The 23,169-nt window shown below is 42.3% G+C and overlaps 1 protein-coding gene and 1 long non-coding RNA gene across 4 annotated transcripts; one reads left to right on the plus strand and one right to left on the minus strand.

Annotated features, from left to right (window-relative positions):
* Positions 1–532: 532 nt before the first annotated feature.
* On the plus strand, positions 533–16,604 carry LOC106886655 (tip elongation aberrant protein 3-like). 3 transcript variants are annotated; one of them, XM_014939774.1, is made up of 8 exons: positions 533–555; positions 8,905–9,162; positions 9,968–10,047; positions 10,854–10,932; positions 12,468–12,514; positions 14,014–14,134; positions 15,014–15,200; positions 15,530–16,603. In XM_014939774.1, exons 2-8 carry the CDS (start codon positions 9,000–9,002, stop codon positions 16,227–16,229), a joined length of 1,377 nt encoding a protein of 458 aa, XP_014795260.1. In that variant the 5' UTR covers positions 533–555; positions 8,905–8,999; the 3' UTR covers positions 16,230–16,603. The 3 variants fall into 3 exon arrangements, with proteins under 3 accessions (XP_014795260.1, XP_014795251.1, XP_014795271.1); XM_014939765.1 differs by lacking the exon at positions 533–555 and adding an exon at positions 573–594; XM_014939785.1 differs by lacking the exons at positions 533–555; positions 12,468–12,514 and having other exon boundaries at positions 9,025–9,162; positions 15,530–16,604.
* On the minus strand, positions 2,713–10,625 carry LOC106886663. The gene is made up of 3 exons (XR_001411718.1): positions 10,538–10,625; positions 3,810–3,944; positions 2,713–2,844 (listed from the first exon to the last, which is right to left on the minus strand). It is a non-coding gene; the product is annotated as an uncharacterized LOC106886663 (long non-coding RNA).
* Positions 16,605–23,169: the final 6,565 nt, after the last annotated feature.

A 23,169-nucleotide genomic window follows, 5' to 3' on the forward strand; every position in this document is an offset into this window, starting at 1 on the left:
CCTCACACAGCGCCCGGCGGCCTCCGGGCAGAGGGGCCGCGCTCCCGGCTGAGGGGTGGCGGCCTTGGCTCCCGCCGTGGTGCGGGCCGCCCCAGGAGCATCCCTCCAGCCTCCTCCTTCGAGGTTGGGGGGTGGGCGGCTCCGTTGGTGCCCGGGGCGAGGGGCAGGGTATAATGTCCCCCTGGGATGCGGGTTGGGGTGAGGGGTGGGCAGGGAATGTGTCCCCCCGTGGGGACAAGCCTGAGGGGAGGCAGTGGGTGCAGCTGCGCTGAGTTTACTCCTGACCGAATACAGGCTCACGAGATTCTTGGTTTTTCTCTCTTTTTTTTTTTTTTTTTTCCCTCCACATTCCTCTGCTCAGCCTTACCGGAGGTGGGCAGGCAGGGGGTCCGCGCCGGGGTTACGCTGGGCCACTCTCCCCGCTGCAAACAGGAACCTCCAGCAATGCTAAACAAATCAGGCTGCCAAGGGTTTTTTTTTTTTTTTTTTCTTTTCTTTTTTTTTTTTTTTTTTTTTCCCTCCACGTCCCATCAGGACCAGACCCCATCTGATATGGTGAGCAGCAGCACCAGGAGAGGGGAGAGGAGTTGGGAGGTGAGGTGCGGCAGGGGCACAGCAGGAGGGGTGGTGGGCACCCACAGCACCTGCTACAGCCAGAGTCACCAAGGAGAAGCCAGCATCCGAGAGAGGGTGGTGCTGCCACCCAGAGAAGGGGAGCAGAGGGAGGGTGGTGAGGGCTCTGATCTGCTCTAACTTACACACAGAGGGTGCTTAGACAGCCTTTCGGTACGCACAGTTGTACTGTGGTACGGCTGTGTGCAGTTGTACACAAAATTGCTTTCGTCCAAAGGCATGAAACAAAACAAAGCACGTGAAAGGAAGGAAGTGGCATCAGCGCTCTGCAGCCAGGAGAGCGCTGGAGAAAGGGGACCTGTGACATCCCGCGACGCTGCGCAGGATGTCTGTGGTAGGGCCAGCCAGAGCTCTTGTTTTCTCGCTTCCAGTTTAGGAGATTCACCACCCTCCTTTTGCTCATTCCCTTTGCCACAGTCAAAGAGCATAAAGCAACAAAACGCCTTCTATCGAGCAAAAGACAAAGAAATGCAACCATCCAAAACCCAAGCCAGAGTGCATCTGGCTTGGGATGAATACTGGACCACATTAGCTGGGAGTGAGGATTTTTCAGAAAGCCAGGCTCCAGTCAAAAATGGACCCTGTCATTCGGAGTCTGAATATAAAAACAGCTTGCAAAACATTTTTTCAGGCTTCTAACAAAAGAGTTGGTCCTTCTTTTGCTCTGGTATCTAGGCTACATTGTGCGGGCTCATGCATATCACTGGTTTTATCCACATGAGTAATTCCATTTGAATTTGGAGCGACAACGTGTATGTGTAAAGTTACTCATATGCTTTCTGTCTCCTTTATATATTGAAATTATGTGGGTTTGGTTTTTTTCCATTTGCTGGTGCAGCCCAGTAACTTGGCATCAAGATTACTGTGAACCACCACGGTTGTTATTACTGTTTGCCCGCCTGACACCTTTGTTTTCCTTGCCAGGCTAAAATCCAGCTATTCCTCTCTATGCAATCTATTCCAGCTATGCAATTGTATCATCATCAGTTTTTATGCAAGCATCTTTCACCTGACTGTGTAAATTCATCTTCCCTATAAAAGATCCTTTTTGTACTCAGTTTTTTCCCCAGTCATTACTGACAGTCTTCCCAGTTGTGTCACCTGATTCTTTCTCACGCGAGTCTCCCATGACTTCTCCCATACTGTGTAATCTAAATTCATACTGATTCTAACATGATATCTGGATGTTTTAATATTTGCCAGCTGGAACATTTTATTATTCTCATTGCCAAATGCCCTCTATTTCCTCCCTCATATTTCTTGAAGCGGCAGCTTCTGCTATTCTCATAGCCTTGTTTGTCTTCTCTACCCCACTGCTCCATGTTTGTCTAAAGGCAAAATGTCTTGGGGACAAGAAAAACACATTGTCTATCTTCCCTGAAGTGTGGCATTAAGTTGTAAGTGTGGCTGAATGTTTTATTAGATGTTCTTTTTCCTCAGTCAAGGAATATAAAGAACAAAGAAGTAAAATTCAGTGCATCCTTTTTTTCCTATGGAAGATAATAGCTTTTCACTGATATACTCTCAGCTGTCAAGTATAGACTATAGTACTCTTAATTCGTGCCTGAGGAGAGTAGGCAGACTGGGCAGCTACTGACTCTTTTGTCAACCAGAGTCTTTCTTTCTAACCTAGAAGATTTTGTCAATTAGTGCAAGTAGAGTCTCCCTTAGGAAATAAAGTATTTTGAAGTTGCTTCAACAGCAGGTCGTGAGCTGTCAGGAAGATGCATTCAGTCACACCTAAGTACGGATTTATTACATTGAATCTGCAGGGCATTTACCTACTGTATCTTGAAAGAATCCAACTAGTAATTTTTTTCTGAAATCCCCAAAATGATGCCTTCTAGGATTGTTGAAGACTGCTATTTCTGGGGGGAAGGGGTGATGACCCATGTATTGGAATGACCTGTTTCCAGTGGTGACGGTGCAAATTACTTCCAAGGAAAGGGTCAAAGGCCAAATACATCTTAGACTGCCCTGTGAACATGGGAGGAGTTTCTTATTTCTTTTACCTTGAAGTGCGAGAACCAGGAACTGTGTTTTCTCTCTCTGCCATATCTAGAACTTGAAAAATTACCTGTTTGTCTCAGCTAATGTCCAAAGAGCCATCTTGCTGCAGTGATGCTTTACAGGCAGAGTGTCTATCCCAGTGACATCCCACAACAGAGAACGAGCTCTTGACATGCCCATGGATGGGGTCAGCAGCATGACCTTAAATAAGATTTGAAAAGCCAATTAGATTTTTGTAGTAAATACTCTATTAAGGACCAAAAATAAATAAAACCCATACACGCTTGCATTTATTATCAGCATGAGCTTAGGATTGGGTGTGGCTGCTGCACTGGATTTATATGTCCATTACGTGCTGTACTTGTGCCACAGACCCTCCTGAAATACACAGCTGTATTTCTCAGAAACTTCACTCAAAATTGGGTTGTAGTCAAATGATTAATTGCAGTTCTGGAAGTCATAATTAACATATTACCTTGGGAGATCTACTATTCAAAACTACATATATGTATAATTTTTTTATTTTATTTTTTTAAAATTAAAAAGCCTTATTCTTCTCAAAAAAAGCCCCTAAACAACAACAAAAACACCAAATCCCAAAGAACTAAATTTTTCATTTACTAAGGAAAATAAGGTGTGAAAGTAAAGTAATATAGACACTTATTTTTTTGTTTGTACTGTAAGACTTACTTTAATGCAGTGGCAAAGGCAATTTCCTGATTGATATACTAGAGATGCAACAACCTGAGAGATATTTTAAGTACTGAATTTCTAGTATGCAGAACCCCCACCACCACTACATTTGAGAAATAGACTAAATATTTACTGTGTTGCCCTAAACCAAGTTGTATTTGTTTACTTAAAAATTGGAAATATACCTAGCACATAGAAAATACAACTGGATATATTTATACTTCCTTATTTAATAAATTCTTATATTTTGCTACTTAGGAACTCTTTGTAAAAGAGATCGACTAGTGTTACACAGTAATGAACATAAAGGGTTTATTTTCTGGGCAAAAGCTTCTAGAAAAAAAAAACAAAAGAGAATGATGTCAATTTTCAAAATTTAATTTTGCAATTATATGCAAACATATAAATCTATTCTGAAATTGTGAAATTAGAGCTTTAATATTAAAGTGATCTGAATTAAAGAAACACGATACCTTATCTGTAGAGCTCCAGAAAGAGCAGACAGCTGTTCACGAGGAGAGGTTTGTGACGCTCTTCTCTGTTTTGCAGTAAAGATGCTGATGCCCTTGGAGATCTGGGACTGCACACTCCAGAAGTAGTAGCTAAATCTATAGGTTTACAGTATATATAGAAACAGTAATTATACATGATTGATTGTTTTAAAAGAATTACCTCCTTTGAAATAGCTGTTCAGGACAGAAAGCATTCTGAAGCTCTGAAATACAACAGTGATAATGTTTAAGAATACTACCCAAAACCTGTTAAAATTCAAATAAGTTACTCAACATAAAAGCCTTTCATATTTTCTGTAATTTTCAGCATGTGCACTCTAAGCTTTATAAAGTCAACAGGAGTGTTATTGTTTTGCTTGGAAGCACCTGTCCTGAAACCAGGATTGAGCTGTGTCCCCTGTTTTGATTTGTCGTTTTACAAATCCTCTTTCCATCCTTCAGCTTCCCCCTGTGAGAACAAACACCATTTTCCATCTCCTTCCTTTTGTCTTGACTACTTCAGTTGTAAGGTCAGTCATGTAGGAACTGCATGTTTTACAACCCGTAGCAAAGCAAGGCCCTTACTTCAATTCAGAATCGTAATAATAGAGAGGTACTACAGATACCCTATATTCTTAGGGCCTTTACAGTCTTTCAGGTTGAAATTCTGAAGCTGAGCATCTCTGAGAATTAGTTCCTGTATTTTGCAGGAAAAAAGCCCACACAAACCCACCCTAGAAACAGTTCATTATAACTTGAATTTACGAAATAATAAAATGGCAAACCTGAAGAAACTAAAATGTATGACACATTGTAAAGCATTGCAAGTAAATGTGATATACTGAAAAAAATCTTTACCCTTTAAACTATTCTAAACAAAGTGGGTTTTTAAAAATTTTGTAACTGCCTTGTAAGTTTTCAGTCAAAGTTTCCTCCTTATTCATGCAGGCAGCCCCACTGAAACGAACATTACAGCAAAACCACCACTAAAGCAAAGGTTTCTAAGAGAAGTAGAATCTATTTTTGAAGAGCAGTAAAACATCAAGTTGCCTAATGAGAAAATACAGTGTTCTGCATGGAAAGGTTCAAGGGTTGAGTTCAGGAAACTGGGTCATTAACAAAAAAACCCCACAACCGAAAAAAGATTTCTACTGTTTTTCCCCCCAATGTGAGTGGTTTCATATCTCATTATATTTTGAAAAGCTTGGTCCTTTTAAGTCTGAAACTTTTCTGAGTATATTGAAAACAGATGGAAATGAATCAGGGGACCAAGGTAGAAAAAAGCTTTAATGAAGATCTACTTAAGTAATACTTTAAATAAATAAATCATTTGTCTAAGAAACCACATCTAATAGAAATGTAAATAATTATATAACGAACATATAAACTACATTTCCTGAAGTAATTCCTGTCTTTCTACATTTCCTCAATTATTTGTATTATGAAACAGTAGTGTGGCGCCATTAATTGATAAGCACTGTGCTATAGTTACCACGCTAATTACAGCTCTTTAGGTCCTCGTCTCACAGCTCCTCCAGTCATTTAACAATTGGGATTGATTGCACAGGAGCTATTTTTAGGATGAAATGGCAGAAGAGTTTGGAGAGCAGCAGCCATTTTTTTTTGTGTGCTACAGCTGTTTTAGAAAAAAAAAAAAAAAAGTTGGATAAAAATGCTTGAGTTGTCTTTTTGGGTTTGGTTTTTTTTTTTTTTTTAAATTCTGCTGAAGTTAGAGCTTCCTATTGGATAATTGATCTTCCTTGTACGAAGTTGAAGCTGAGGTCAGTGTTGCATGACACAGAGGATATTGCTCAGTGACATTGTTCTGTGAAGAGCAGCAGTTTTCCGTTGCAAACAGAGGCGTTAAGGTGGACGGTAGATGAACTTTGGTGAGTCTAGTTCTAGAGAAAGGCGATACAGGAGTCAAGTTTGTAGTGCAAATACCAGTGATGAAAGGCAAGATTCCAGATCAACTTCGAAGGTACTTTTCTCCCAACTCTGAAAGGAAGCAGTTTAGTTAACTGATCTGTTTAAGTGATTGAAGGTCACTTCCAAGAATGCCTTATGCTGAGAGAGTAAATGGCCGCGATTCACAGGGGTCAGTTGATGCTCAGAAGGTGTGACTGGGAGGAGACACCCATGCCGTTAATCCCAGATTGGCCTTTTGTTATCCATCCCATCCTGCTCACCTGCCTTACAGAGTTCAGCTGGGGTAGATAAACAAGTGGACAGGATTTTGTCACTAATCAACTATATGAAATCAGGGCTGTCTTCTCTGAGCGTTTGCATAATAGGAGGCAAGGTTGGTAGGAAGAATAACAAAAAGAAATATGCAGGAAGAGGAATAACCAGTTTTATAGCTGGGAAAAAATCCAAAACTCAAGGGGACAAGCCCATTTTACCTTTGTAAAGTATTAATAACAGAGACCTATCACCTTTTTGACATTAAATTAGATCAATAATAGTAATACCTTGCTACTGTCACACAGCACTGCATCAGCAAATTTGAAGTGTTTTACTAAGGAGGTGTCTTTGTCCCCATTTAAGCTGTGGAAGTAAATAGATGAATTGGCCACAGTTACACAGAAGCTTTGGCGGAATTAGGGACAGAATCTGTGTTTCATGACTTCAGCTGCTTTTCCCTTTTCAATGGCAAGCCATAAAGACCTACACACCTATAGTGCGTCACTACTTCACAGCCACTAATTCCCCTGGAAAGGAGAAATGCACACCTTTGCAAACGCTGCCAATCTTGTATGCTTTCAGACAAAGCACAAAAAGGACATACTTCAGTTTTCTGCAGTAACAGTTTATATGACTGGCTTGCATTAAAAAAATTAAGACAATTTGAATAGCTAGGCATGCCAGAATATGCCGCAAGAGGTTCTCTAGCATGTTTTTGTCACTAAGTCTATTCCAGTCTTACAAATGGTACATTTTACAGATAAATTGGATGACAAATTATATTAGATACACGTATTTCATATTAATATGAAATTTGAAGATATCTTCTGTATATTGTTTTAGTGTCATTTTTGTTTTTCCTTAAATTATGTGCAACTCCCCCTGGACTTCTCTGTCAGCACCTGAAAATAGGGATGCAGTAAGGATTCATCTTGTAAACACTTCCTGGGTGAAAATACAGACTTACACCTTTTGCATCTCACTGTAGCATGTTTATGGACATACAAACTGTTTTTACGGAAATCTCTTAAAATATTTATTTTTCTTCTGTAGCTAACCATTCATCAGTGAATCCAAGACAACATTAGTCGTTCCTTTTTATAACATGTAAACTTTTGATAGCGATCTAGATACTTGGTACATCCCTCCCTATCCTGGAATCAGATATGCACAGGGCGAGCAGTTCTTATTTGGCCTTCACTGGCATATATATGGCTAAATTTAATTTTACACAATGAACTTCAAGGCACAGTTCAATGTCTTGAGTTATATGTTGGCAATGCATAGAGTAAAAATACCTGCATTGTAGATCTGAGGGAGAAGCCTTCATTTAATCTAAACTGGTCATTGCTGTATTTCTAAGTAACTGTTCTGGCCTAAAGAAAGTTTTAATTACCGTTTGTGGGAAACAATTTACATTTCAAACTTTACCAGGCAGTGGTTTCTGACCTGACAGCAGCATTGCTGCTTTTGTGTAGTGTCCTTGCGAACTAACCTGGGAAACTAAAACTTTAAATCTCAGGCATCTCTTCAGAGGAGGTAGCCTTTGAGTGCTGCGCAGGGGCTGCTCTGGAGAATGCACTGGGCACTCGCAGGCTGAAGAGCCCGATGCACCGAGCTGGAGGTTGGTGGGTGGCCCCAGTGCCTCCTGCACTCCTGCTCGTCACCGGGCTCTGTAAGAGCTTTGTTATTCTCACCCCATCTCTGAAGAGATGGAGGGAAAATTTACAGCTTTGTCACTGCTTTGCTCGGGAAGGCTGTGGGCAGCAGCTGTAATGAAAGTTCTCTGCAGATGTAAATGGTTTTATCACTGTACATCCAGGGCAAATTTAGTGTGTCTGCTGCTGTTTGGGTTTGTTGCTTTGGGGTTTTTGGTTGGTTGGTTGATTTGTTTTTAATTAGAAACAACTGGGCCAAGTAGGCATTGGTTTATCGCATTTATCTTGGAAGTAGTCTCAAATCCAAAGAATGGATTTGCTGCATGATCATTATGTTGAGCTGAGAGTTATATGACTTTATATTATGTCATAATACATGAGAGTTATGTGACTGGGATGCTTGTACTTAAAACTAGAGAAGTGAAGCATAGAACTGTGGAAGGACAGGGGTTATTTTGCAGTACCGAAGAGTTCACAGTGTGTCCATACTGACAGACTGTTACCTGTCAGTTTCCATCCTGTGTCCTCAATAGGGCTGGAATCTGGCTTTCGCTGAAATACTTGTCGCCTCATTTGGTGACCTGTCTCACCTCAGGCATGTTACCAGTGCAAATCCCAGAATTTGGCCTAATGCTGATTTATTTATTATTTTTTAGTGCTTCATAAAATTATTTACTTTAAAATATATCATGGTCAGGGCTTTGAAGTGGACTAATAGAGGAATATTGTTCCTGGAACTTCTGTCTTCACAGAACACAGTGACATCTTGTGGCAAAAGAAGGGATAGTGTCATTTTTTCCAACACATCCTAATTTCAGCTGTTTTACAGATGAAAGTAAAATTCTGGACAACTGTTAATGCATTTTGCTTGAAGTACAAGTTTGTTTAAGTACTTTTTCATAGTGAAAAAAAAAAGCCTTGGTTTCTACCATATCGCAAGTGTAGAGTATTGCAGTTTATTACTTCGGCTCACTGATGTTCTGTGGAAAACACTTAGCTCCAGGAATGTTCCTGTCCCTGTCCTGCTGGTATAAGAGTCTGAGAGTCAGCACTGAAAATGCTTTACCCAAGTTAGTGGATTATCACAGATGCCCAAAATTGTCAGGTTGCTTTTGATAAGAATGAAAAGCAAACACAGTAACTTTTTATCATAAGACAGAGAGTTTTCTTTTTTTCTATCTTTTCATTTTCCTTTTCTTGAAACCTGAAACTACTTTTTTTTTGTCTTTTTACAGACCAAACAGGGTTTAAGCTCTGTCCCTGATGTGTTGGGACCCTCCCCTGATATGGTCCCTTGCAGTTGATATTTGGATACAATCCAGTTGTCAGCATGAAAGGAAAAACTGCACACTGTGATTGGAAATCTGCACCCCAAAAGAAGCCCACTCCCTGCGATCGATACAAACACGCTTGCATTATTTGCAGAGGATTTCTTTATCTCTACGGAGGGCGGAACACCACCAGCCTTAGGGATTTCTGGCGATACGATATGGGTAAGTTTGACCCTTTACTTGTATGTCAGGATTAAAGATTCTCCATCCAGGCATCATGAAATAGGGCGTTCTCCATAGTTAACAGATTATCCCCATTTAAAGCCCCTCCATTAAAATGCTGGATAAACTGCATTTTGTTCATTGGGCAAACAGTTTGTGTTTGTTCCTGGTGCAAGTGTCCCAGAAAGTTTGTATTTTGATTCAGGTTTGTGGGGTTTTTTTTGGTTTTTTGTTTTGTTTTGTTTTTTAACCAGTAATACTGAATCATTTAAAATATCCTAGTTCTAGCAAGGGATATAGAAAATATAGCTTTATTGACTCTTTAACATGGGAATAGTTTATGCATGTAAAAGTGGACAGGGGGAACACATGAATAAAATAATGTGTAAGATTGTATTCATAACACTATCAAATGCACTATCAAATATGATACTGTATTTTTTGACTGAATGTATGGTGTTCCCTGTTTAATTGTTGTTACTGGAATAAAACATAAAATTGTGCTGGGGTTCGTGCTCATGGAATAGTTGGGTTTTGATGTACGTAACAGTATGGCATTAAAATAAAAGCAGTAAGACAACCAATTTCTATTACATTTAAGCTCGCTAAATAGAAAAATGCACATATTTAATTTCGAGGGAAGTGCCTCAGTCTTCTGAACTAACAGAGGGGAAAGATGACAAAACACCTCATTTTCCTCCATTGACTCTGGCAGTGCAGCCAATTCAAAGCTGATCTTTTCACCTTTTCCCTAATGTTTATGTGTTGAGTGCATCGCTGTCTTAACTTCAACTTTGATTTGTAGTGAAAAATGAATGGGAAATGCTGGATTGCTCAAGAGATGCTCCAGAAGAACTGGAAGAACATTCAATGGTGGCTTATAAGGTAGTAGACCAAGATTGATACTGTCCGTATCCTAACATTTTATTTCCTGCTATACAATGAAATAAAATGCCATAGATTATTATCTACTGACATACTGTGCCCAGAAAACACTTATGTCAGTGCAATTAGGGACATAGCTGTACCAATGTTTTGGAATCTTTCTGAATAAAGTGACAGTATTTTAGCTTTGCAGCAGTGTGCATCTCCCTGATTTCCTCTGTCGATGCTCAGTACATCATAGTAATACAAAATAAAGACTTTGGCAGCACATTCTTTACTTAGTTGTATAGTTGTAACAGTTGCTCTGAATTCATTTGCATGATAAGCTACAGCATAAAAACATTCACATAAGAAGGTGCATAGAAGAAGGATGGGGAAGTGAAGACAACTAAGAATTACAGCTTTGCCTGTGAGGGGAAAGCAGAATTTAGGATATCAGGAGCTGCGATGCAGTGAAATCTTTCTACAAACATGGATAATTTAATATTACCTGAGTGATGCCTCTGAGAGCTCCAGATCCGCATCCCCCAAGCTGTCCCAGATTGAGGAGGAAGTGAGTGGCTCTGGAATGCCATCCCCCTTCAAACAGCACAACCTTCGTCAGGGTTTCCACTGGGAGAGGATAAAGACACAATTAAAAGTTGGTGGCTTTTTGCAGTTGCCTCTTCAATTGTTTATAGATCATCATATGCATTATTGTTACTTATATTTTGGTGATGGCAGCCTTTTCCTTTAAGAATTGTTTTAAAAATTATTTTTATGTTATATGCCTACCTGTAAGTGACAAATATTTTTGCATTTTGCAGGGCACCCTGTATATTTTTGGTGGGATGGTGGATTCTGCTTTCACGCAAGCAAAAACTCCTCTCTGGATGTATGACATTGGTACGATACACAATAGCCAGTCTCTTCCAAGTCTATAGGTACTAATAAATAGTAAGAACCAAACTGTTTTCTGCCGCTTGTAACATAGCCTTCCCTAGGCTTTCCAAGAAGTAATGTGTGTAAAACTGTGTGCATATTTTACCTCTAAAATTAGGCTGTTAATCTATCAAAGACTCAGCTTTTACTTTAATTAGAAATTATTTTATGGGAAAGTTTTATGTATTTTAAGGTCTCAGAATTTCCATTCCTCCCTCCCCAAAATTTACTATTTGATCATAAAACCCAATAATTATTGCATATAATATTTGAAATATTTTCCTTATGTTACATAAAATTTTAAAACTGAGCTTTTTTTTATTATGGAAGAAAGTAGATCAGTAAAGTATATCTCATTTTGAAATTTAATGGAAGAAATACATAAACAGACAACAGCAATGATGGATCTGGGAAAAAAAAAGTAGAATTAAATAAGAAGTTGGGAAAGTAACACCAGCATTTCATAACACAGGGTTGTTTTTTTCCTAAGAACAGACATTTGGGATCTTTTAAGTATGCATTCTAATAAAAGCAGTGCAACACTTGAATTGAATAGCAATGTCATATGCTATATATTCTTTTGGAAACACTGTGTGTAGTAATGGCTGCTTATTTTGATGTCTGATGAAAAGGAGAGAGAGACTGATTTCTTTTGGAGCCAGAAAGTCCTGTGGCAAGACCAGGATTTAAGTTTCACGGCCTCTTTTGCTACTTCACTGTGTAACCTTAAGTAAATGGGTGTTGTTTTAATCCTTTATTGGTTTTCCGCCATTTTTCTAAAATACTTAACTGCTGGAAGAACAGAGATCTGCAGATAGAATACATTTCATAGGAGAAAGCATCTTGCTATTCACAGTACTTATCAGTGAAAATTGGGAATTAGTTAGCTGTTCAAAATTTGTTGTGTGGCTTGTTCTTTTGTGGTCATTATTTAAAATCTTTCCTGGCAAGTGTAGGTTTAATTAATGTAAGTTTGTGCTGCTTTCTCGGTCTACCTCTGATGCTGGGTATCTGGTATTTCTGCTCCTTCATGGTGATCACAGATCAGATTTTTGACTGTTATTTGAGGACTGCTATTTTAAGGGATCTGTGAAAAGCAGCAAGAAAAATAAGGCTGTTGTCATAAGGTTTACATAATAAACAGAAGAAGCCGTATATCCATCGGTAAATCTGGGGATTCTGCAAGTTTGGAAAATGCTGAAAATCACAGATTATTTCTGCATTGTGAAATTTAGCCTTAGGCAACAGGAAATACAGTATGGTGTCTCTGTGATTCAATATCAGATAAGGATACAGGAAAACTATTTAAACTACGTCTCCTGTAAGTCCCTCGGTACTGCTGTCTGAGCAGGAAGCGGGTTTATTCATCCATGGCAGTGGAAGACACCAGGATGAGACTGACGTGAAAATTAGATCTGTAATTTGAAAAAAGTAATGTTGGAGGAGTGTCCTCTTGTGGTCTGGGCTATAAACTGCGCTTTATTAAAACAATCCCCTAGATTCTGCAAGATGGACAGAGTGCCGTAACGTACCAGCAGAGACTGAGGTAAGGAGCCAGGAAGTGGTGAATGTGTGAATCAAATGCCTGTTGCTTTGTTGATTAAACAGATTGCTTGGAAATATGTTCCCCCAAACAGTTCCAATCTTATCTCTTCAGAGACATGTGGCTGTACTTTATTTCTTTTGCACTTTCAATAACGAAGGCTTTTTCCTTCGTTAGAACAGTATTTAAAAATACTGCTCTTAAAATTTAAGTCTGTATAAGTTAAGTCCTCTCCTCTACTACTGTTTCTGTTTTTCTGAAATCCTTATCAAAAAAAAAATCTTAAATGGAATATTGCAACCATACATGAAGCCTGTACTTTTAAAAGCAGCGTTGAGAAAACAGATTGGCAGTCACACTAATAAATTTTGAAGAGAGAAGTGCTGCAGCATTTTTCATTTCCTCAGCCTGAACACGTGGACTTACCAAGATACTGCCACTTCTAAATGAAACCTCAGGGGAAGCATTTATGTCTTGGTCTTATGACATTGGTTTTATGTCACTACATATAAAGAATGAGTCATTTTTTGCTATTGAAACTTCATCCTCACAATGTTACTACACTATGAAATTGCACAAAAAAATTGTTAAGATGTGACACAGTTACTACTGTGGTTACCTGTGCTCGGTGGGGGAATTGAGAAAGTTTGGGACTGCAGGGTCATTTGTAGGGTTTGGGGCAGGTGTTATATGGTTGATGAAATTTTGTTCATGTACGACAAATATGATGGAATTATGCATCAACTTCTTCTTACATATAGGAGGAAATAGTTTCTTCTAACTGAAAGTAGAGAACATGGCTTCTCCCTCACCCCCCAAAGAAAAAAAAAAGGTTGTTTCAGAAGAAACAACCAAAGAAGAGCAAAGAAACAAACCCACTTGATTTATACTTTGTTTTGTCTTTAGTTGGGCCTCCCCAGATTTGGGTCCTTGATTCTCAGCAGCGCTGAAAACTGCTGCAGGCACAGTGGGAAGTGGGGAACCACCTGGTTTCCTGCTGAGGACCTGGCCACTTGCGGTGGTGCAACTCCACACCAAGCAAATGGCCTGGGACTTGCGGTGGTGCAACTCCACACCAAGCAAAATGAATAGAATTTACTCTTAGGACTAAAGTTTCCTCAGCGTGGAAAGGCTGTGCTTGGTGGTGGAAAGGGCTGCACCCCCCATTGTATTCCCAAGAGTTGCCCAACATGTCTACAACCTGTCCTCAACCCATGCCCAGCAGCTGCTGTGAAAGCAGTGCTCCTGATGTGAGTGCAGAGAGGGGGAGGCTGTGGGCATGGGATATCATGGTGGACTTAAAAAGGAAGGGTTGCTGAGATTTAAGAATCATTTGTATTTGCACCCTGCAAGTCTTCAGTGGTGGGTTTGTTCTGTGTTTACAAAAGAAGTTTAACACAACTTGAGGTCATGGTTTTCATCACTTGGGAATATTCCCAAGATGGACATCGCTACTGATAGGCCTTGATTTGTTAACAGTTTTTTGTCTTAAACTGTTTCAGAGCCCAGCACCAACTAACAGGAGAGGTCACAGTGCAGTAGTCTACCTTTCCACCATGTGCATCTATGGGGGATACTTTGGCATCCGAGGCATTTCACAGGAGTTCTGGACTTTCCATTTTGGTAAGCTAAAAAGCACGGTAAGCTTTTGATCCAGTGTAAAATGGTGACTGCTGCAGGACAGCATGGCTTGCTCTATTAAGAAAATTTTTATCAGTAGAAATGTTGTAAGTTAGTTTTGGCTTATGTTTGGCTGCAGTTAATTATGAATTCTGTCAATTAAATTAACACCCGGCTGAAATGAATTAGACTGTATTATACTGGAAGAAGTTTTGCAGTATTTGCCAGTTTTAGAGCTGAGAACTGGGGAGAATGTTTTGTTCACCGAGTTCTTCAAGGATTACCAAAACCTTTCAGTAATGCCATCTTTTGAATCTCAAATCTAGAACTGACCATGGGGAGCCAAACCTGACAGGAGATGGTTTCATTAGCATATTCATCACTAATACGGTGGTTGCAAACCAGATGATTCCCAGAGACTTCCTAAATGGAGAGCTTTTGTTATCTGGTGGCCATTCAGTCCCTGTTTTGAAATGAAAGATGGGTTTATCTCATCTCATCCTTCATTCCCTCACAGGGAGAATAAGCAGAGACATTAATGAAGGAATGTTTTTGTTGACTGATTTTCCCTCTTACAGCCAGGAAATTATCTTTCCGTGTCAGAGTTAATGAATTAACAAAGCCGTAGGACTGCTCTGTAAATAAAATTTCCACGGCATCTGTCATACAGCATCTGACATTTTCATTAAAAGTTTATTTGAAAACTGATTTTTCAAATGCACTTTTTCAGTGTCAGAATTTAAGCTGTTAACTTATATTATTGTCAGCTGGGAGCAGAAACCCTTATTCTCCAACAGAATAGTTACTCTGTTGTTGAAATAAATCCCTTCTCAAATGCTAGGGTAAATTTGGTACATCTGTAAGTTAATGTTTTGCTTCCAGATACCAGAAAATGGTTGTGTGTTTCCACCCCATCTCACAACACCGGGCCAGGACCTCGGCACGGCCACTCGGCAGTGGTTTATCATACAGGCATGTACCTCTTTGGAGGACTGATGGGGCTGAGCGAGCAGAAGGACTTATGGAAGTGGGACTTTGTAAGCAGCAGCTGGTCCAACATCAGAACAAGGTAAACTGTATAGCAGTTACACTAAATTAGCACAGAAAGAGAGAATTGGTCTTACCATTTGATGCTGCGTGCAGGCAGAGAGGGAGTTGTTGCCCTTCTGGCCATTGTAGGAACCGTTCAGATCAAGCACTGCTCCATCCCTGGGGCTCCAGTTGGCTTTGCTGGGAAGAGCTGTTGGTGACGCGGTGATGCAGCTGTCAGCAGTGTCATTTTGATGTCCCCGTGCAGCTCTTCAGCAGTCATTCTCGAGTCAAAAGAAAAATAGAGGCTGAAATCAGTGTTAGTTTCTTGTTGGTCTCCCCTTAACTGCTGATTTCTCTTACCTTTAGCCAAGGACCTGCTCCAGTGGTAGGTCACGCTTCAATTGTCTTCAAAGACTCTATGCTGGTTTTTGGTGGAGGGATTTCAAATTCCCATCCTAACGATGACCTCTGGACGTATCATTTCCATACGCAGACATGGAAGAAGCTAAGTACTTCTACAAAGGCAAACTTTTCTCCTAAAATGTATCACTGCATCTTAGGAATTGGTGTTGATTTCCAACCTACCTCAGATCTCACTCATACGTTCCCCAGCCATTGGAAGAGCAGGCAGAAGGACCACCACGCGCTGGTGACCATCCCGAAGCACACTCGCTTGTGCAGCTACTTCCGTCAGCAGCCCGCGTACCGCGCCCTCAGCAACGAGGAGAGCAACGCAATCGAAATGAAAACCTTTAGCTTGCCTCTGCAGCCAGGGGGCTTTTGTGCCTTTCAGACCACTTCGGAGGCAGAACTAGACCCAAAGAGAGCAACGGGCCTTCTGTCAGAGGACAAGCCCCACCGTCTGGTTGTCTCTTCGGAGAGAGAGACTTCTGCTGCTGCTCAGACCGTGGGTGACGAGGAGGGGACCAGCTGTGGGCACGCGATGGTGGCGGATGAAGGTGGCAGCGATGCCAACGTGCTGCTGCTCATCGGGGGTAAACCTTTGTCCAGCTTCTCCGAGATCTCCTTCAGGCAAGTGGAGTTGGAGGCCTTGGGGTCGCTTTGACGGCAAAGCAAAGGTGGCATCAATTCCCACCAAGGTGCCGGTAGGTGACAAACCAACTGCTTGCAGCTGGCGCCAGTTGCCTGTCAGCACACAACAAATGTAAACCTTCTCACACTTGCTGTGAACAGATTTTCCTGAACAAAACCTGACACATATTTAAGTCACAACTTGCACGTAAGTTGCAATTTCTGAGAGGAGCTTGTTGAAATGCTGCTCTTTTTGTTACTTTTTCTCCTGGTCAGTTAATAGCATTTCACATTGCAGCGGCTGATGCTGCCTTGAAAATCAGAACTACAGGTAACCCCTCCTGGCTCCATAACTGCCCAGTCAGCTGCAAAGCTTGCTCATTTTGCACTGGCATAAGAAATAAATGCGCACCCATAAAGCTGCATTTAAATCAAGTTTGCACATGTTACGGTCACATTTGAGGGATTTGATGAATCTTGATCTTTCTAAGATGTTAAAGATTTTGTTTTCTTCAGAGAATGTTCTTTGCACAAGATACTTGCAACGTGACATGGCCTATCACAGTGAAAAAACCCAACAGGCTAATTAGCAAGTGAAGTGTAGAAGACATTCTATGATTGCGTCAAACCCCGAGAAGTGAAATCACGAGTCCCTCCTGAAAGTCCTGTGCAGCAGAGGAAGCACATGACACCTGGGAGGACAGGACAGTTGCCCGGGGAAGGGGAGGTGTAACCTCTGAGCACAGAATCAAAAGGGTTTGACTTTCTATTGGAAAAACAAAGGGGAAGCCTTGACAGGAGCAGCAAGAAACAGGCTGTTCTGCTCGTAACTCGCATTATACTCACAAAGGCATTTCTGCTTTTCCAGCTCCATCTCTTTCTGGTTTGTCAGCCTACATAGTATTGGTTACACATCTCCCCTCTCTACAGTAATTCTGAGTTCCTGTATTGTTTTTCTTTGTTGAAAAGAAAAAGTCTTTTTTTTTTTTTTTTTTTTGAAAGATAATATTGTCCAGTGCTTCAAGCATTTATTTCCATGAGAGTTAGAAGATACTGCCCTTCTGACTGAACTTCAGCTTTCTATAAGGCTGGTGTTTGAAATCAGGGGAAAGTGTGATTTAATACTCCTGAATATTGGAAACTGAATATTTGAAAGTTCTGAAACTTTTCAAAAGTTTCATAGGAATAATTAATCTGAAGTGAAAGTACTTACTTTCATCATCTCTTCACAAGTAGCTGTCACATGAATTTAATAAGAAAATTACAGATGAATTTGCAAAAAGCTACTTAAAGGGTTATTTGGCCCTTGCGTGACCTTCGTTTGGGACCTCAGAGGACTGTCCTTGCTGATGCCACACGAACAAACCCTGCTGCGGTTCTTATCAGCGCGTGCTCATTTTCTGAGCTTTCACAAATTTAAAATACATATTTACATTTCCAAAACGAACAAAGAACTCACCTTTCTGAACAAGGAACACACTTCCCAGGCCCCAGTGATCTCCTGGCACTTCAGCCAGCCTCGAGGGCTGCCCAGGCTTTGAACTTCTCCTCCAGGAGTGGGGAAATCGCCCCCTTAGCGGGGTGTGTTCAGAAGGGACTTTGTGCTGGGCTCGTACGGAGCACTCCGATCTGAAATCAGCAGCAGGTTTCCTTTTGCTGGCTGCCATGTCTGTTCTGGCACTAGCCAGCGAGAGCTGCTGTAACACAGACCTGTATCTAGGCTTGATCAGGGAAGGAAATTTAACTGGAAAGAGCAACAATAGAGCAGTGATTTTCCAAGTCACACGAAGGCCTCCTGGCAGGGACAGGTATCCTGGGGATGTGCAAGAGCCCCAGGAAAATGCCATCCAGCCTCCCCCATTCCTTTCTTCCCCCCCCCCACCCCAAACTCTCTTCCCTTTGGCAGCCCCACGAAGGGTTTAACATTTACTTGGAGCCAACACAGGCAGGACAGGAGCCAGCCCAAAGGCGATGGCTTGGCACGGGGAGGAAAAAGCAGCTTGCAGAAGGTGCCCATCTCCCCCGGTCCCTCCCCTCGCCTGGGCCAGTGTGCCAAGTCAGGTGCCTGCACCAGCACCTCCAGCTCAGCTCCAGCTTCTTCACCTGAGACATCCTAAGCCCCTCGAACCTGCACGATGGTGCAGGGGCCTGGCTGTCCCCAGCCCTGTGCTCAGGAGCTCGGGAGGGGCTGTGGCTGCAGAGGGGGGCTCAGGGCTCACTTGGGGAGGCTGAGCAACAGCTGAGCCCCGGGTAATAGCACAGAAGGGAAGGGAGCTCCAGTCCTGGAAGTGGGACCGTCCACCACAGCAGACTCACTGCTGCCATTGGGGCTGTTTCTCCCCTTGGTGGCCCATTACCAGGTTTTAGTAAACAAGGGTGAGCTCCAGCTGGAAGGGACAGGGTCTGAGATGTAAAGCCACTGCAGCCTGGCACCCCGGTCCCTCTGGGCAGGTAGGAGCCTATTTCAGGTACCCCAGACCGAGGCACACCATCCTTGCTCCTTCCACCATATCACATTTCCTGGGACATCTTCCCTTCCGAAACTCCACCAGTGCCATCCACTACACTTAGTGGGGTCCTTGGAGCACCTCAGGTGGTTTCACTCCTGCTTTCCTGGTGCATTTTTGTCCAACGCAGTCACCTTTTCCCAGAGGGAGAGAAGAGCCTTTGTGGAGGTGGTGATGATATTTCTCCATAATCGTAGCAGTTAATGAGAATTCATCCCGGGCCCGAGTGAGTGACTAAAAGCTGCCGCCATCTGAAAGCTCTGTGGTGGCCTGCATGAAATAATGAATGGAATTACTCCAGCTAATGGCAACTATTTAGAAACAAAACAAAAGACATCATTTTTGGCCAGGCACAGACTTGAAGGGCTGCTGCTGCCGCTACCTGGTTTAAAATGCCTCTGAACAAAAAGGAAGCTTGTGCTGCATTTGATGTTCCCCCCGTCTCATCCAGTCCATAGAATAAAAGCAAAAGGACACAACCTTCTTTTGTCATCTCACCTGAGACACGAGATGCACCGCTGTGTCACAGAGCATTCATACAGACAGCAAGTCTATCAGCCTCTCTCAACAAACTGTCTTTAATCACCACTCAGCTTCTGAACATTGAAATGCACGAATGGCAGCAGAATTTTCTTTTAAAATGTAAACATGCAAAGAGGTTTTTTTAAAAAAATAATAAAAAAATCTAAACCAAACGTCTTTCATTGTTTTGAGTGAATAATTCAGTGACTTATCAGTGGGATCGTAGTTTGACCTACACAACAAATTATGCCACAAGGGAAATTACTTTCTATGAGCTTAGTCATTAGGAAGGAATTCTTTCACTCCCTTTTGATACTTTCCCAAGTTTATTAATTGTTGAGAAATGAAGACGATCAAATGGTTTGTTTGCCCTTTGCTGCCGCCTTAAGCATTTCACCAGTCAGGGGTTGGAAATTAACAGCTCCCATTAACAGCCATGAGCACCCTGTACTTTAAAGCAGAAACCAGCCCCGCACTGGAAACAGCAGGGAGATCGCTCCACTCACCTGCACGCACTTTTCTCTGAATGCTGTGAAATAACACTTGAAGTTCCAGGTTCCTTTCTGAGCACGCTCCTCAGTGCTGTGATTTTCAAAACCACTGAGCGCTTGACAGTCCTCCTCCTGGACAACCTCAGCTCTTCTGGAAAGGAGGCATTTAATTCTGGAGCATCTCTCTGCAAGCGTAGATGCCATCTTCAGTTGTGCTTTAGCTGACAACAAATAAAGTTTACAACACGGCCTGCCCTTCTGACATCCCAAATAAGTTTACGACTCTCTCTCCAACCCAGGTACCCTTCTCTTAACTTAGAAGCTGCCAAGTGGCCTTAGCCCAGAGACAGAAGCACGGTCCTGCGGAGGGTGAAGGTGCAGCCCTAGAGACCCCCCCAGCCGAGGACGGTGAGTGCCCAGCAGCAGAGCCAGCCTCTGCCATGCAACTTTGCCTTTGATTTCAGGGGTGCAGTAGCCCCCGCACCCCAAACTGCACAGCCCCACGTCCCAACCAACCCACCCGCCTTCTGCCACACCAGCCCCACTTAAAGATGACTCTGGGAGACTTTTGCACTGAGGTGGTATATTCGAGACAACACTACAGTATAAACATTCCAAGGTGGGTAGAGAGGACTAACAAATCACAGCTTCTCGTTCCCGTACAGAGCTCAGTGCGGCGCCTACAGCAGTTCATACATCACTACTCTTGTGAAACAGAAGCAAGAGGGTGACACTTTTGTTTTATAAAAAACAACAACAAATAAATTATACATTGAGAGCTATTGCCAAGCTTTACATATAAAAGGTAAAAATACAGTAGTTAGTGTGGCTTTAACAAAAAAAAAATATTCTAGCTAAAAAAATAAGTCTTATGTACTTTAAAAATACATTTGTCCAGTTACAGGTGTGTGCGGGGCGTGTGTGTTCATGAAGCAGAGTGCTCGAGCCAGACACTACAAAGAAGGTGAATTTTGCAGAACACCCTGCAGCTCCTGCTGGGCAGGGGGGAGCACCCACCCCCATTTCCAGCGGGCGCAGGACAGGGCAGCACTTTGTGGGGTGACACCAGCTCCACCCCGGCTCGAGCGTGGGGTGGGAGGACTCTCTACTAATGTCTACGGTGCCAACACTCAGACCAAACACACACAGATTACACCTGCCTCGCTGAAAGGCCATTAGCATGGATTATTTTCATTTTTTGGTATAAAAAGTTATGATTGTCCAGCAGCATCTGCAAGCTGTGACGTTACCGTGCCTAACAGCTATATCAGTTTCTAGACTACAACTTTCTAGACTAACAAACACTCTACGTGCCCAGAGAGAGTTTTAAATGCTGGCTGGCCGGGAAATAGAGCTGCTAACACTTCATCTGTAGGAGATGTGGCTTGTACCAGAATAACAACGTGAAAAATACACCCAGTGCTGTCTGTGAAGGACACACGGATCTCAACAGCACACCTTTGCTTCAGGAATGGGGAAGGAGTGAGGTGTGGGCACGGGGGTAACAGCCAGGGGCTGAACACGGCGTGTGGGGAGAGACCCAAACACAACTGACTGCTCACCCGAGCTCCTCCTCCGGGGCTGCAGGTCTTCTTGCCAAAGTTGTGTCCAATGCATTGTCCAAAACACAGCTTTTACACTCTCTGGCCTCCCCAAAGTACAGGTGGAATAAGTTTAAAATTCAATACATTCAAGCTAACTCATTAACCAGGACTGATTACCAGGTAAAAAAACCTGCTCAGAACCACTGAAGTCCATTTACCAGCACTTGGGTCGTGCAGCCTCTGGGCTCTTCCTCTTGGACTCAACGGGCGAGACCAAAACCCGGTTCTGAGATCCAGCATCTCCCCAAAATCAAGCACTTTGAGATACAGGTTTGGTTTTTCCCATTATTATAAATGTTAAGATTTCTATAAAATCTTTTACTCCAATCACTTACGAAGTGTGACTGGCGTATAATCACTTTTACTTCTTATGTTTTTAGTTTAAGCTATTAGTTATAGAGTTAAAAAAAGTATCCATCTCTGATCAGCACTACATGCACACACAGCAAAAGGGTCCAAGGCCAGTTAATGAGAACAGGCTGGGACAGGCACTAGTAAGTCAATAGGGGATAACTTTGTTGGGGAAAAAAAAGAAAAAAAAAAGGACTTTTTTTGGTTTGTTTTAGAGCAGGGAGCTGGCTTTTTCCAAATGACTGCAACAGAAGATGCACTTACTCATCCCTGTCAACTCCGAAAGCTGTGGGGTGGCAGGCAGACCAGCCAACATCCCCACACCAGAGTCATACAAAAGTATGATTTATAAATCTCTTAAAATAAATATCAAAAAAACCCTTTTAGAGGCTGATTGGGCTGTGTAGCCAATCAATCAATCAATAGCACAGCAACGGTAAGAATCTGTGTAGCCAATCAATCAATAGCACAGCAACGGTAAGAAAATCCCTTTTTCTCCGTGTCACACAGGCATTAATTCTTTATAACACCCAACTGTAGGAACTATTAAACCTACCTGTGATGAGTAACACTCGGGTACCTGTTTGCCAGTCACAATGTGACACGATACCTGCAGTTTTAAAGCAAACCAGTGATGGCAAACTACAGGGTGCTCAGACACCCACCTGTGTATCTGTTCAGAGCATGGAACTGCGGTGCCGTAGTCTCACCAGGCTCCCTGGGTGAGCAATTAGTTGGATTAGCTAAATAAGCTACCTTGGGTTGAATGGAGTGAGTATTTGCTCCAAGAATTAAAAGTCAGGGGCAAGAGTTGGGTTTGCAGCCCCAAATCGACTGGAAATTGCAAGTCCCCAATGTAACAGTTGAAGATTTTGAAATTTTAGATAAATTTTCAAGTATTGGTCCTCTGAAAAGGAGGAGGTTGAGGAAGACCTTGCCCCTTGAAATTTTTGTATGTGTGTAAATACAGCATTCCCCTCCCATCACCCCTATCCCGACCACGCTTGGCTACTTGGAACCATTTAGGTTTTGGGGGGATGCAGTCACTATGAAAGTTATTGACTTGTTGTTCCCTTTATGTGATCGCTGGGGAGGAACCTACGGATGGTGCTCAACACACAATGCCGGAAAACCATCAACTCCTGTTCTCCTGCTGTTGGGAGAGATTCAAGCGGGCAGATCACAGAGCTCCCCAGCCCAATGGGAAGAGTTGCATCTTTTCCTGCAGGAGCTTTGCTGGCAACTGCATTGTTAGCCCAGGCTGAGACATTTGATACTTGAATTGGGAACCGTCTACATTTTAATACACAATAAGGCTCAGACCTAAAATAATACATAGCTTTGCCTCCTGGTTCTGGAGGCAATGGCTGCACGCCACTGTCTGCAGAGTCGCTGTGGTACCCGGGTCCTGCGAGCTCCCCGTGGTTCCTGTGTGTCTCTAATTAAGGCCTCGGGGGTTGGGGAGTGGCAGTGGGCCATGTAAATGCCACGTGGCTTCT

Source organism: Calidris pugnax, unplaced genomic scaffold (assembly GCF_001431845.1).
Source record: "Calidris pugnax isolate Ruff unplaced genomic scaffold, ASM143184v1 scaffold21, whole genome shotgun sequence".
In the NCBI taxonomy this organism is placed as follows: domain Eukaryota; kingdom Metazoa; phylum Chordata; class Aves; order Charadriiformes; family Scolopacidae; genus Calidris; species Calidris pugnax.